The sequence below is a fragment of the Anomaloglossus baeobatrachus genome, chromosome 1 (assembly GCF_048569485.1).
Source record: "Anomaloglossus baeobatrachus isolate aAnoBae1 chromosome 1, aAnoBae1.hap1, whole genome shotgun sequence".
Classification (NCBI taxonomy): Eukaryota; Metazoa; Chordata; class Amphibia; order Anura; family Aromobatidae; genus Anomaloglossus; species Anomaloglossus baeobatrachus.
The window spans coordinates 483361624-483377139 of NC_134353.1; the positions used below are offsets into that span (position 1 = coordinate 483361624).

At 49.3% G+C, this 15516-nt stretch overlaps 1 protein-coding gene across 1 annotated transcript in view; it reads left to right on the top strand.

The window, feature by feature from the left end:
• The window catches only part of ARMC6 (armadillo repeat containing 6), a 69450-nt gene that overhangs the window by 28610 nt on the left and 25324 nt on the right, over positions 1–15516 (top strand). Inside the window, exon 4 of the mRNA XM_075338381.1 lies at positions 636–1206. Within this exon, the coding sequence (XP_075194496.1) occupies positions 636–1206 (571 nt within the window). The remainder of the gene's footprint in view (positions 1–635; positions 1207–15516) is intronic.

Sequence of the window (15516 nt, forward strand, 5' to 3'; positions counted from 1 at the left end):
GTAACTTTTCATTAGCAAGACCTGTGTCAGGTCATACCCATGTGACCAGAAGGGGTTTTGGCCTGAGCCAACAAAGCTGATACCAGGAAGCAACATATTTCTGTTGGCTGAGGCCCCGCCCCTTCTGGTCACATGCGTATGACCTCACACAGGTCCTGCTAGTGAAAAGTTACATAGAATTAGCATAAGTATTATACAATCAATCAGGGGGAGGGGATAACTATGAATACCCCCCAGATATTATCTGATACTCAGCTGCTGTCACTCAAGAAGCTGATGATGTTATAAACTTGCCTGTATTTCAAAACCTATACATCTGAGCTGACCACTACAGGTATGTAGAGAATCAGCCTGATAGTGCCAGCATAGCCCTGGCTTTATGTTATATACGAAAATCCTGGTGATTGGTGTGCTTTAAATCCTGCCTGCTTGCAGACCCTACAAGGAGCCCACCACTTACTGCATTAAGCTCATATAGAAGTGTGTGCAGTAAAAACCAAATGGTGGCTCCAGGAAACTCTAATGGCCTCTTTCACAACGCTGCATGTTACTTTTTAGCTGTAGAGTACAGGTAGGCATTTATATATACATGTAATATTTTTTTTTACTCTGTTTCTTTGTTCCTTACTGATTAGACTTTGGAGTCTTTGAGAAAAGCCGTAGAGACGTCTTCTGTAAGCAGTGTCTCTGAGATACTTGTGCAGTTTGGAGATCAGTGCAAGCAGGGCATGGCACATCGGTATCTTGCTGCGCAGAAGTCTGCCTACCCGGTGGTACTGGAGGCATGGAAGCTGTGTGAAGGTGACAGAGAGACTCTCTTAAATGCACTTTATGCTATGTCTTCCCTTACTGACGGGCAGCCTGATCTACTGGAGAATGTGGGACAGGGACTTTTAATCCATGCTCTGCACAATTACTCAAAAGACGCTGAAGTGACGCTGCTTGCCATTCGACTTGTTCGCCATGTATGCCTAAAGCATGAACAGAATCGCCAAGACCTTGTTAAGCTAGGAGTCCTGCGCCATCTTACACAAGCCATATCCCACCATGGCATGGATCCAGACATAGTGCGTGAAGCTTGCTCGGCCTTGAGGATCATGACCTTTGATGATGACATCAGAGTTCCATTTGGACATGCTCATGACCATGCCAAGATGATTGTTCTGGAAAATGCTGGCTTGAAACTATTGATAGAGGCTGCAAAAGGTATTTCTTAGCATCAAATATATATGAAATATGTTTGGGGTTGTTTTTTTTTCTGAAAATGTTCATCTGACCAAAGTTTGGGGCCCATCTGAAGTGCCACTTTAAGAAAAAATACAAACTGAGTTAATTTGAACTTCATTTGTGTTATTACAGTCTGTAGCCCCCTTCAGAGTAGAAAATCTTTATTATTCATTGCTACATTTTTTTTTTGTTTTGGTGAGGTTTTATAGTGTTCTGTGATATTGTAAATCACGATGGTCTGATATTACTGTGTTCATTAAAATGGTTAAAAGTCTTTCTCAACATTATAAGTGATTTCACTACTGTGTTTTTCCAAAATAAGACACTGTCTTAAATTTTTTTTTTCTGCCCCCGAAAAAAGCACGAGGGCTTATTATTGGAGGAGGTCTTATTCTTGGAGAAACACGGTTGGGGGGTAAGTTTACCCCCCCAAAAAAGCAGACCCCCACCTTCCTTCCCAGGAGACTCATACTTACCAGACCCGGATGTCTATGGGGCTCCCAGATCCTCCCTGTGATCTCCGGTGGGTGCTGCACGCCATGCCCCCCTGCTCTGGCTGACACACTCATACAAAGCAGATCACATACAGACACACACACACATTACATCACATCCAGCGCTTCCAGCCGCAGAGAATGATGGGAGGAAGTCATGTGTGTCCGCAGGTCCAGTTGCAGCAGGTCCTTGCGCTCGACCGCACAGCCTCTCCGGATTCTGCCGGCGAGAAGAGATCGGTGTCGCTGGATGTGGCGAGTGTGTATGCGATCTGATGTGTGTGTGATTCGATGTTTGTGTGTTTGTGATCCGATGTTTGTGTGTGAGATCGGATGTTTGTGTGTGCAATCTGATTATGTGTGCGAACTGCTAGTGTGTGTGTGTGTGCGCAATCTGTTAGTGTGTGTGTGCGATCTGTTTGTGTGTGTGAGAGATCGGATGTGTGTGTGTGTGTGTGTGTGTGTGTGTGAGTGTGAGATCGGATGTGTGTGTGTGTGAGATCGGATGTGTGTGTGTGTGTGAGATCGGATGTGTGTGTGTGTGTGTGTGTGTGTGTGTGTGTGAGATCGGATGTGTGTGAGATCGGATGTGTGTGAGATCGGATGTGTGTGTGATCGGATGTGTGTGTGAGATCGGGTGTGTGTGTGTGTGAGATCGGATGTGTGTGTGTGAGAGATCGGATGTGTGTGTGAGAGATCGGATGTGTGTGTGAGAGATCGGATGTGTGTGTGTGAGAGATCGGATGTGTGTGTGAGAGATCGGATGTGTGTGTGTGTGAGAGATCGGATGTGTGTGTGTGAGAGATCGGATGTGTGTGTGTGTGAGAGATCGGATGTGTGTGTGTGTGTGAGAGATCGGATGTGTGTGTGTGTGAGAGATCGGATGTGTGTGTGTGTGTGTGAGATCGGGGGTGTGTGTGTGTGTGTGTGTGTGAGAGATTGGATGTGTGTGTGTGTGTGTGATCGGATGTGTGTGTGTGAGATCGGATGTGTGTGTGTGAGATCGGATGTGTGTGTGTGAGATCGGATGTGTGTGTGTGAGATCGGATGTGTGTGTGTGAGATCGGATGTGTGTGTGTGAGATCGGATGTGTGTGTGTGAGATCGGATGTGTGTGAGATCGTGTGTGTGTGATCGGATGTGTGTGTGTGTGTGAGATTGGGTGTGTGTGTGTGTGTGTGAGATTGGATGTGTGTGTGTGAGATCGGATGTGTGTGTGTGAGATCGTGTGTGTGTGAGATCGTGTGTGTGTGATCGGATGTGTGTGTGTGTGTGAGATTGGGTGTGTGTGTGTGTGTGTGAGATTGGATGTGTGTGTGTGTGAGATTGGATGTGTGTGTGTGAGATCGGATGTGTGTGTGTGTGTCGAGATCGGATGTGTGTGTGTGTGTGTGTGTGTGAGATCGGATGCGTGTGTGTGTGTGTGATCGGATGCGTGTGTGTGTGTGTGATCGGATGCGTGTGTGTGAGATCGGATGTGTGTGTGTGAGATCGGATGTGTGTGTGTGAGATCGGATGTGTGTGTGTGAGATCGGATGTGTGTGTGTGAGATCGGATGCGTGTGTGTGAGATCGGATGTGTGTGTGTGTGAGATCGGATGCGTGTGTGTGTGAGATCGGATGCGTGTGTGTGTGTGTGTGATCAGATGTGTGAGTGTGTGTGATCAGATGTGTGTGTGTGTGATCAGATGTGTGTGTGTGTGAGATCGGATGCGTGTGTGTGTGAGATCGGATGCGTGTGTGTGTGTGTGTGATCAGATGTGTGAGTGTGTGTGATCAGATGTGTGTGTGTGTGATCAGATGTGTGTGTGTGTGTGATCAGATGTGTGTGTGTGTGTGATCAGATGTGTGTGTGTGTGAGATCGGATGTGTGTGTGTGTGTGTGTGTGTGAGATCGGATGTGTGTGTGTGTGTGAGATCGGATGTGTGTGTGTGAGATCGGATGTGTGTGTGTGTGTGTGAGATCGGATGTGTGTGTGTGTGTGTGAGATCGGATGTGTGTGTGTGAGATCGGATGTGTGTGTGAGATCGGATGTGTGTGTGTGTGTGTGAGATCGGATGTGTGTGTGTGAGATTGGATGTGTGTGTGTGTGTGTGAGATCGGATGTGTGTGTGTGTGTGTGTGAGATCGGATGTGTGTGTGTGAGATCGGATGTGTGTGTGAGATCGGATGTGTGTGTGTGTGTGAGATCGGATGTGTGTGTGTGAGATCGGATGTGTGTGTGTGAGATCGGATGTGTGTGTGTGAGATCGGATGTGTGTGTGTGAGAGATCGGATGTGTGTGTGTGTGAGAGATCGGATGTGTGTGTGTGTGTGAGATCGTGTGTGTGTGTGTATGAGATCGGATGTGTGTGTGTGAGATCGGATGTGTGTGTGTGTGAGATCGGATGTGTGTCTGTGAGATCGGTGTGTGTGTGTGTGTGTGTGTGTGTGTGTGTGTGTGTGTGTGAGAGATCGGGTGTGTGTGTGAGAGATCGGGTGTGTGTGTGTGTAATCGGATGTGTGTGTGTGTGAGATCGGATGTGTGTGTGTGTGTGTGAGATCGGATGTGTGTGTGTGTGTGTGAGATCGGATGTGTGTGTGTGTGAGATCGGGTGTGTGTGTGAGATCGGGTGTGTGTGTGTGTGTGTGTGTGATCGGGTTTGTGTGTGAGATCGGGTGTGTGTGTGTGAGATCGGATGTGTGTGTGTGTGTGAGATCGGATGTGTGTGTGTGAGATCGGATGTGTGTGTGTGTGTGTGTGTGTGAGATCGAATGTGTGTGTGTGAGAGATCGGATGTGTGTGTGTGTGTGTGTGTGAGATCGGATGTGTGTGTGTGTGTGTGTGTGTGTGTGTGAGATCGGATATGTGTGTGTGTGTGTGTGTGTGTGAGATCGGATATGTGTGTGTGTGTGAGATCGGATATGTGTGTGTGTGAGATCGGATGTGTGTGTGTGAGATCGGATGTGTGTGTGTGTGTGTGAGATCGGGTGTGTGTGTGTGTGTGTGTGAGATCGGACGTGTGTGTGTGAGATCGGACGTGTGTGTGTGAGATCGGACGTGTGTGTGTGAGATCGGACGTGTGTGTGTGAGATCGGACGTGTGTGTGTGTGATCGGATGTGTGTGTGTGTGTGATCGGATGTGTGTGTGAGATCGGATGTGTGTGTGTGTGAGATCGGATGTGTGTGTGTGTGAGATCGGATGTGTGTGTGTGTGTGTGTGTGTGTGTGTGTGTGTGTGTGAGATCGGATGTGTGTGTGTGTGAGATCGGATGTGTGTGTGTGTGTGAGAGATCGGATGTGTGTGTGTGTGAGAGATCGGATGGGTGTGTGTGAGAGATCGGATGTGTGTGTGTGTGTGATCGGATGCGTGTGTGTGTGTGATCGGATGTGTGTGTGTGTGATCGGATGCGTGTGTGTGTGTGTGTGAGATCGGATGTGTGTGTGTGTGTGAGATCGGATGTGTGTGTGTGTGTGTGTGAGATCGGATGTGTGTGTGTGAGATCGGATGTGTGTGTGTGAGATCGGATGTGTGTGTGTGAGATCGGATGTGTGTGTGTGAGATCGGATGTGTGTGTGTGTGAGAGATCGGATGTGTGTGTGTGTGTGAGATCGGATGTGTGTGTGTGTGTGTGTGTGATCGGATGTGTCTGTGTGTGAGATCGGGTGTGTGTGTGAGAGATCGGATGTGTGTGTGTGTGTGTGTGTGTGATCGGATGTGTGTGTGTGAGATCGGATGTGTGTGTGTGTGAGATCGGATGTGTGTGTGTGTGAGAGATCGGATGTGTGTGTGTGTGTGTGAGATCGGATGTGTGTGTGTGTGTGTGTGAGATCGGATGTGTGTGTGTGAGATCGGATGTGTGTGTGTGAGATCGGATGTGTGTGTGTGTGTGAGATCGGATGTGTGTGTGTGTGTGTGAGATCGGATGTGTGTGTATGTGAGATCGGATGTGTGTGTGTGTGTGTGAGAGATCGGATGTGTGTGTGTGAGAGATCGGATGTGTGTGTGTGTGTGATCGGATGCGTGTGTGTGAGATCGGATGTGTGTGTGTGAGATCGGATGTGTGTGTGTGTGTGAGATCGGATGTGTGTGTGTGTGTGTGTGTGAGATCGGATGTGTGTGTATGTGAGATCGGATGTGTGTGTGTGTGTGAGAGATCGGATGTGTGTGTGTGTGAGAGATCGGATGTGTGTGTGTGTGTGATCGGATGTGTGTGTGTGTGTGTGTGTGAGATCGAATGTGTGTGTGTGAGAGATCGGATGTGTGTGTGTGTGTGTGTGTGTGTGTGAGATCGGATGTGTGTGTGTGTGTGTGTGTGATCGGATATGTGTGTGTGTGTGTGTGTGTGTGTGTGAGATCGGATGTGTGTGTGTGTGTGTGTGTGAGATCGGATGTGTGTGTGTGTGAGATCGGATGTGTGTGTGTGTGAGATCGGATGTGTGTGTATGTGAGATCGTGTGTGTGTGTGTGAGATCGGACGTGTGTGTGTGAGATCGGACGTGTGTGTGTGTGTGATCGGATGTGTGTGTGTGTGTGATCGGATGTGTGTGTGTGTGTGTGTGTGAGATCGGATGTGTGTGTGTGTGAGATCGGATGTGTGTGTGTGTGAGATCGGATGTGTGTGTGTGTGAGATCGGATGTGTGTGTGTGAGATCGGGTGTGTGTGTGTGTGTGTGTGTGTGAGATCGGATGTGTGTGTGTGTGTGTGAGATCGGATGTGTGTGTGTGTGTGTGAGATCGGATGTGTGTGTGTGTGTGTGTGTGAGATCGGATGTGTGTGTGTGTGTGTGTGTGAGATCGGATGTGTGTGTGTGTGTGAGAGATCGGATGTGTGTGTGTGTGTGAGAGATCGGATGTGTGTGTGTGTGTGAGAGATCGGATGTGTGTGTGTGTGATCGGATGCGTGTGTGTGTGTGTGTGTGTGTGTGTGTGATCGGATGTGTGTGTGTGAGATCGTGTGTGTGTGTGTGTGTGTGAGATCGGATGTGTTTGTGTGTGTGAGATCGGATGTGTGTGTGTGTGTGTGAGATCGGATGTGTGTGTGTGAGATCGGATGTGTGTGTGTGAGATCGGATGTGTGTGTGTGAGATCGGATGTGTGTGTGTGAGATCGGATGTGTGTGTGTGAGATCGGATGTGTGTGTGTGTGTGTGTGTGAGATCGGGTGTGTGTGTGTGTGAGAGATCGGATGTGTGTGTGTGAGAGATCGGGTGTGTGTGTGTGAGAGATCGGATGTGTGTGTGTGTGTGTCTGTGATCGGATGTGTCTGTGTGTGAGATCGGGTGTGTGTGTGTGAGATCGGATGTGTGTGTGTGTGTGTGTGTGTGAGATCGGATGCGTGTGTGTGTGTGTGTGTGTGTGTGTGTGATCGGATGTGTGTGTGTGAGATCGGATGTGTGTGTGTGAGATCGGATGTGTGTGTGTGTGAGATCGGATGTGTGTGTGTGTGAGATCGGATGTGTGTGTGTGAGATCGGATGTGTGTGTGTGAGATCGGATGTGTGTGTGTGAGATCGGATGTGTGTGTGTGAGATCGGATGTGTGTGTGTGAGATCGGATGTGTGTGTGTGAGATCGGATGTATGTGTGTGAGATCGGATGTGTGTGTGTGAGATCGGATGTGTGTGTGTGAGATCGGATGTGTGTGTGTGAGATCGGATGTGTGTGTGAGAGATCGGATGTGTGTGTGTGTGTGTGTGTGTGAGATCGGATGTGTGTGTGTGTGTGTGTGAGATCGGATGTGTGTGTATGTGAGATCGGATGTGTGTGTGTGAGAGATCGGATGGGTGTGTGTGTGTGTGAGAGATCGGATGGGTGTGTGTGTGATCGGATGCGTGTGTGTGTGTGTGTGTGTGTGTGTGTGAGATTGGATATGTGTGTGTGTGTGTGAGATCGGATGTGTGTGTGTGAGAGATCGGATGTGTGTGTGTGAGAGATCGGATGTGTGTGTGTGAGAGATCGGATGTGTGTGTGTGTGTGTGAGAGATCGGATGTGTGTGTGTGTGAGAGATCGGGTGTGTGTGTGTGTGAGACATCGGATGTGTGTGTGTGAGAGATCGGATGTGTGTGTGTGAGAGAGATCGGATGTGTGTGTGTGTGAGAGATCGGGTGTGTGTGTGTGAGAGATCGGATGTGTGTGTGTGAGAGATCGGATGTGTGTGTGTGTGTGATCGGATGTGTCTGTGTGTGAGATCGGGTGTGTGTGTGAGAGATCGGATGTGTGTGTGTGTGTGAGATCGGATGCGTGTGTGTGTGTGTGTGATCGGATGCGTGTGTGTATGTGTGATCGGATGTGTGTGTGTGTGATCGGATGCGTGTGTGTGTGATCGGATGCATGTGTGGGATCGTGTGTGTGTGTGTGTGTGTGTGAGATCGGATGTGTGTGTGTGAGATCGGATGTGTGTGTGTGTGAGATCGGATGTGTGTGTGTGAGAGATCGGATGTGTGTGTGTGTGAGATCGGATGTGTGTGTGTGAGATCGGATGTGTGTGTGTGTGAGATCGGATGTGTGTGTGTGTGAGATCGGATGTGTGTGTGTGAGATTGGATGTGTGTGTGTGTGTGTGAGATTGGATGTGTGTGTGTGAGATTGGATGTGTGTGTGTGTGTGTGTGAGATTGGATGTGTGTGTGTGTGTGAGATTGGATGTGTGTGTGAGATTGGATGTGTGTGTGAGATTGGATGTGTGTGTGAGATCGTCTGTGTGTGTGTGTGTGTGTGATCGGATGTGTGTGTGAGATCGGATGTGTGTGTGTGTGAGATCGGATGTGTGTGTGTGTGAGATCGGATGTGTGTGTGTGTGAGATCGGATGTGTGTGTGTGAGATCGGATGTGTGTGTGAGATCGGATGTGTGTGTGAGATCGGATGTGTGTGTGAGATCGGATGTGTGTGTGAGATCGGATGTGTATGTGTGTGTGAGATCGGATGTGTGTGTGTGTGATCGGGTGTGTGTGTGTGTGTGTGTGTGATCGGATGTGTGTGTGTGATCGGATGTGTGTGTGTGAGATCGGATGTCTGTGTGTGAGATCGGGTGTGTGTGTGTGTGTGTGTGTGTGTGTGTGTGTGTGAGATCGGATATGTGTGTGTGTGTGTGTGTGAGATCGGATGTGTGTGTGTGTGAGATCGGATGTGTGTGTGTGTGAGATCGGATGTGTGTGTGTGTGTGAGATCGGATATGTGTGTGTGTATGTGTGTGTGTGAGATCGGATGTGTGTGTGTGTGTGTGTGTGTGTGTGTGAGATCGGATGTGTGTGTGTGTGTGTGAGATCGGATGTGTGTGTGTAAGATCGGATGTGTGTGTGTGTGTGTGTGTGTGTGTGTGTGTGAGATCGGGTGTGTGTGAGATCGGAAGTGTGTGTGTGTGTGTGTGAGATCGGATGTGTGTGTGTGAGAGATCGAATGTGTGTGTGTGTGAGAGATCGGATGTGTGTGTGTGTGTGTGAGATCGGATGTGTGTGTGTGTGTGTGTGAGATCGGATATGTGTGTGTGTGTGTGTGTGTGTGAGATCGGATGTGTGTGTGTGTGTGTGTGTGTGTGAGATCGGATGTGTGTGTATGTGAGATCGGGTGTGTGTGTGTGAGATCGGACGTGTGTGTGTGAGATCGGACGTGTGTGTGTGTGTGATCGGATGTGTGTGTGTGTGTGTGTGAGATCGGATGTGTGTGTGTGAGATCGGATGTGTGTGTGTGTGAGATCGGATGTGTGTGTGTGTGTGAGATCGGATGTGTGTGTGTGTGAGATCGGATGTGTGTGTGTGTGAGATCGGATGTGTGTGTGTGTGAGATCGGATGTGTGTGTGTGTGTGTGTGTGTGTGTGAGATCGGATGTGTGTGTGTGTGTGTGAGATCGGATGTGTGTGTGTGTGTGTGTGTGTGAGATCGGATGTGTGTGTGTGTGTGTGTGTGTGAGATCGGATGTGTGTGTGTGTGTGAACGATCGGATGTGTGTGTATGTGAGATCGGATGTGTGTGTGTGTGTGTGAGAGATCGGATGTGTGTGTGTGAGAGATCGGATGGGTGTGTGTGTGTGTGAGAGATCGGATGTGTGTGTGTGTGATCGGATGTGTGTGTGTGAGATCGTGTGTGTGTGTGTGTGTGTGTGTGTGAGATCGGATGTGTTTGTGTGTGTGAGATCGGATGTGTGTGTGTGTGTGTGTGTGTGTGTGAGATCGGATGTGTGTGTGTGAGATCGGATGTGTGTGTGTGAGATCGGATGTGTGTGTGTGAGATCGGATGTGTGTGTGTGAGATCGGATGTGTGTGTGTGTGTGAGATCGGGTGTGTGTGTGTGTGAGAGATCGGATGTGTGTGTGTGTGTGTCTGTGATCGGATGTGTCTGTGTGTGAGATCGGGTGTGTGTGTGTGAGATCGGATGTGTGTGTGTGTGTGTGTGTGTGAGATTGGATGTGTGTGTGTGAGACTGGATGTGTGTGTGTGTGTGAGATTGGATGTGTGTGTGTGTGTGTGAGATTGGATGTGTGTGTGTGAGATTGGATGTGTGTGTGTGTGTGTGAGATTGGATGTGTGTGTGTGTGTGTGAGATTGGATGTGTGTGTGAGATTGGATGTGTGTGTGAGATTGGATGTGTGTGTGAGATTGGATGTGTGTGTGAGATCGGATGTGTGTGTGTGAGATCGGATGTGTGTGTGTGAGATCGGATGTGTGTGTGTGAGATCGGATGTGTGTGTGTGAGATCGGATGTGTGTGTGTGTGTGTGTGTGTGTGATCGGATGCGTGTGTGTGTGTGAGATCGGATGTGTGTGTGTGAGATCGGATGTGTGTGTGTGAGATCGGATGTGTGTGTGTGAGAGATCGGATGTGTGTGTGTGAGATCGGGTGTGTGTGTGTGTGTGTGTGATCGGATGCGTGTGTGTGTGTGTGTGAGATCGGATGTGTGTGTGTGTGATCGGATGTGTGTGTGTGAGATCGGATGTGTGTGTGTGAGATCGGATGTGTGTGTGTGAGATCGGATGTGTGTGTGTGAGATCGGATGTGTGTGTGTGAGAGATCGGATGTGTGTGTGATCGGATGTGTGTGTGTGTGTGTGAGATCGGATGTGTGTGTGTGAGATCGGGTGTGTGTGTGTGAGAGATCGGATGTGTGTGTGTGTGATCGGATGCGTGTGTGTGATCGGATGCGTGTGTGTGTGATTGGATGTGTGTGTGTGAGATCGGATGTGTGTTTGTGTGTGAGAGATCGGGTGTGTGTGTGTGTGAGAGATCGGATGTGTGTGTGTGTGTGTGAGATCGGGTGTGTGTGTGTGAGATCGGATGTGTGTGTGTGTGTGTGTGTGTGAGATCGGATGCGTGTGTGTGTGTGTGTGTGTGATCGGATGCGTGTGTGTGTGTGTGATCGGATGCGTGTGTGTGTGTGTGATCGGATGTGTGTGTGTGAGATCGGATGTGTGTGTGTGAGATCGGATGTGTGTGTGTGAGATCGGATGTGTGTGTGTGAGATCGGATGTGTGTGTGTGAGATCGGATGTGTGTGTGTGAGATCGGATGTGTGTGTGTGAGATCGGATGTGTGTGTGTGAGATCGGATGTGTGTGTGTGAGATCGGATGTGTGTGTGTGAGATCGGATGTGTGTGTGTGAGATCGGATGTGTGTGTGTGAGATCGGATGTGTGTGTGTGAGATCGGATGTGTGTGTGAGAGATCGGATGTGTGTGTGTGAGAGATCGGATGTGTGTGTGTGTGTGTGTGTGTGTGTGTGTGTGAGATCGGATGTGTGTGTGTGTGTGAGATCGGATGTGTGTGTATGTGAGATCGGATGTGTGTGTGTGTGTGAGAGATCGGATGGGTGTGTGTGTGTGTGAGAGATCGGATGGGTGTGTGTGTGATCGGATGCGTGTGTGTGTGTGTGTGTGTGTGTGTGAGATTGGATATGTGTGTGTGTGTGTGTGTGAGATCGGATGTGTGTGTGTGAGAGATCGGATGTGTGTGTGTGAGAGATCGGAGGTGTGTGTGTGTGAGAGATCGGATGTGTGTGTGTGTGAGAGATCGGGTGTGTGTGTGTGTGAGACATCGGATGTGTGTGTGTGAGACATCGGATGTGTGTGTGTGAGAGATCGGATGTGTGTGTGTGAGAGAGATCGGATGTGTGTGTGTGTGAGAGATCGGGTGTGTGTGTGTGAGAGATCGGATGTGTGTGTGTGAGAGATCGGATGTGTGTGTGTGTGTGTGTGATCGGATGTGTCTGTGTGTGAGATCGGATTGTGTGTGTGTGAGATCGGATGTGTGTGTGTGTGAGATCGGATGTGTGTGTGTGTGAGATCGGATGTGTGTGTGTGAGATTGGATGTGTGTGTGTGTGAGATTGGATGTGTGTGTGTGAGATTGGATGTGTGTGTGTGTGTGTGAGATTGGATGTGTGTGTGTGTGAGATTGGATGTGTGTGTGTGTGTGAGATTGGATGTGTGTGTGAGATTGGATGTGTGTGTGAGATTGGATGTGTGTGTGAGATCGTCTGTGTGTGTGTGTGTGATCGGATGTGTGTGTGAGATCGGATGTGTGTGTGTGTGAGATCGGATGTGTGTGTGTGTGAGATCGGATGTGTGTGTGTGTGAGATCGGATGTGTGTGTGTGTGAGATCGGATGTGTGTGTGTGAGATCGGATGTGTGTGTGAGATCGGATGTGTGTGTGTGAGATCGGATGTGTGTGTGAGATCGGATGTGTATGTGTGTGTGAGATCGGGTGTGTGTGTGTGTGTGTGAGATCAAATGCGCGCGTGTGTGTGTGTGTGATCGGATGCGTGTGTGTGTGTGTGATCGGATGTGTGTGTGTGATCGGATGTGTGTGTGTGAGATCGGATGTCTGTGTGTGAGATCGGGTGTGTGTGTGTGTGTGTGTGATCGGATATGTGTGTGTGTGTGTGTGTGTGAGATCGGATGTGTGTGTGTGTGAGATCGGATGTGTGTGTGTGTGAGATCGGATGTGTGTGTGTGTGTGTGAGATCGGATATGTGTGTGTGTGTATGTGTGTGTGTGAGATCGGATGTGTGTGTGTGTGTGTGTGTGTGAGATCGGATGTGTGTGTGTGTGTGTGAGATCGGATGTGTGTGTGTAAGATCGGATGTGTGTGTGTGTGTGTGTGTGTGTGTGTGTGTGATCGGGTTTGTGTGTGAGATCGGGTGTGTGTGAGATCGGATGTGTGTGTGTGTGAGATCGGATGTGTGTGTGTGTGAGATCGAATGTGTGTGTGTGTGTGTGTGAGATCGGATGTGTGTGTGTGTGTGTGTGTGTGTGTGAGATCGGATATGTGTGTGTGTGTGTGTGAGATCGGATGTGTGTGTGTGTGTGTATGTGAGATCGGGTGTGTGTGTGTGAGATCGGACGTGTGTGTGTGAGATCGGACGTGTGTGTGTGTGATCGGATGTGTGTGTGTGAGATCGGATGTGTGTGTGTGAGATCGGATGTGTGTGTGTGTGTGTGTGAGATCGGATGTGTGTGTGTGTGAGATCGGATGTGTGTGTGTGTGAGATCGGATGTGTGTGTGTGTGAGATCGGATGTGTGTGTGTGAGATCGGATGTGTGTGTGTGTGTGTGTGTGTGAGATCGGATGTGTGTGTGTGTGTGTGAGATCGGATGTGTGTGTGTGTGTGTGTGAGATCGGATGTGTGTGTGTGTGTGTGTGTGAGATCGGATGTGTGTGTGTGTGTGAGAGATCGGATGTGTGTGTATGTGAGATCGGATGTGTGTGTGTGTGTGAGAGATCGGATGTGTGTGTGTGTGTGAGAGATCGGATGGGTGTGTGTGTGTGTGAGAGATCGGATGTGTGTGTGTGTGATCGGATGCGTGTGTGTGTGTGTGTGTGTGTGAGATCGGATGTGTTTGTGTGTGTGAGATCGGATGTGTGTGTGTGTGTGTGAGATCGGATGTGTGTGTGTGAGATCGGATGTGTGTGTGTGAGATCGGATGTGTGTGTGTGAGATCGGATGTGTGTGTGTGAGATCGGATGTGTGTGTGTGTGTGTGAGATCGGGTGTGTGTGTGTGTGAGAGATCGGATGTGTGTGTGTGTGTGAGAGATCGGATGTGTGTGTGTGTGTCTGTGATCGGATGTGTCTGTGTGTGAGATCGGGTGTGTGTGTGTGAGATCGGATGTGTGTGTGTGTGTGTGTGTGTGAGATCGGATGCGTGTGTGTGTGTGTGTGTGTGTGTGTGTGATCGGATGCGTGTGTGTGTGTGTGATCGGATGCGTGTGTGTGAGATCGGATGTGTGTGTGTGAGATCGGATGTGTGTGTGTGAGATCGGATGTGTGTGTGTGAGATCGGATGTGTGTGTGAGATCGGATGTGTGTGTGTGAGATCGGATGTGTGTGTGTGAGATCGGATGTGTGTGTGTGAGATCGGATGTGTGTGTGTGAGATCGGATGTGTGTGTGTGTGAGATCGGATGTGTGTGTGTGAGATCGGATGTGTGTGTGTGAGATCGGATGTGTGTGTGAGAGATCGGATGTGTGTGTGTGAGAGATCGGATGTGTGTGTGTGTGTGTGTGTGTGTGTGAGATCGGATGTGTGTGTGTGTGTGAGATCGGATGTGTGTGTATGTGAGATCGGATGTGTGTGTGTGTGTGTGTGAGAGATCGGATGTGTGTGTGTGTGTGTGAGAGATCGGATGGGTGTGTGTGTGTGTGTGAGAGATCGGATGGGTGTGTGTGTGATCGGATGCGTGTGTGTGTGTGTGTGTGTGTGTGTGTGAGATTGGATATGTGTGTGTGTGTGTGTGTGTGAGATCGGATGTGTGTGTGTGAGAGATCGGATGTGTGTGTGTGTGAGAGATCGGATGTGTGTGTGTGTGAGAGATCGGGTGTGTGTGTGTGTGAGACATCGGATGTGTGTGTGTGAGAGATCGGATGTGTGTGTGTGTGAGAGATCGGGTGTGTGTGTGTGAGAGATCGGGTGTGTGTGTGTGAGAGATCGGATGTGTGTGTGTGAGAGATCGGATGTGTGTGTGTGTGTGATCGGATGTGTCTGTGTGTGAGATCGGGTGTGTGTGTGAGAGATCGGATGTGTGTGTGTGTGTGTGTGTGTGTGTGAGATCGGATGCGTGTGTGTGTGTGTGTGATCGGATGCGTGTGTGTGTGTGTGATCGGATGTGTGTGTGTGTGATCGGATGTGTGTGTGTGTGATCGGATGTGTGTGTGTGAGATCGGATGTGTGTGTGTGTGTGTGTGTGTGTGAGATCGGATGTGTGTGTGTGTGTGTGAGATCGGATGTGTGTGTGTGTGTGTGTGAGATCGGATGTGTGTGTGTGTGTGTGTGAGATCGGATGTGTGTGTGTGTGTGTGAGATCGGATGTGTGTGTGTGAGATCGGATGTGTGTGTGTGTGTGTGTGTGTGAGATCGGATGTGTGTGTATGTGAGATCGGATGTGTGTGTGTGTGTGAGAGATCGGAGATGTGTGTGTGTGTGTGTGTGATCGGATGTGTGTGTGTGTGTGTGTGTGTGGGATCGTGTGTGTGTGTGTGTGTGTGTGTGTGTGAGAGATCGGATGTGTGTGTGTGTGAGATCGGATGTGTGTGTGTGTGAGATCGAATGTGTGTGTGAGATCGGATGTGTGTGTGTGAGAGATCGGATGTGTGTGTGTGTGTGTGTGTGTGTGAGATCGGATGTGTGTGTGTGTGTGAGATCGGATGTGTGTGTGTGTGAGATCGGATGTGTGTGTGTGTGAGATTGGATGTGTGTGTGTGTGTGTGATTGGATGTGTGTGTGTGTGTGAGATTGGATGTGTGTGTGTGTGTGTGAGATTGGATGTGTGTGTGAGATTGGATGTGTGTGTGAGATTGGATGTGTGTGTGAGATCGGATGTGTGTGTGTGAGAT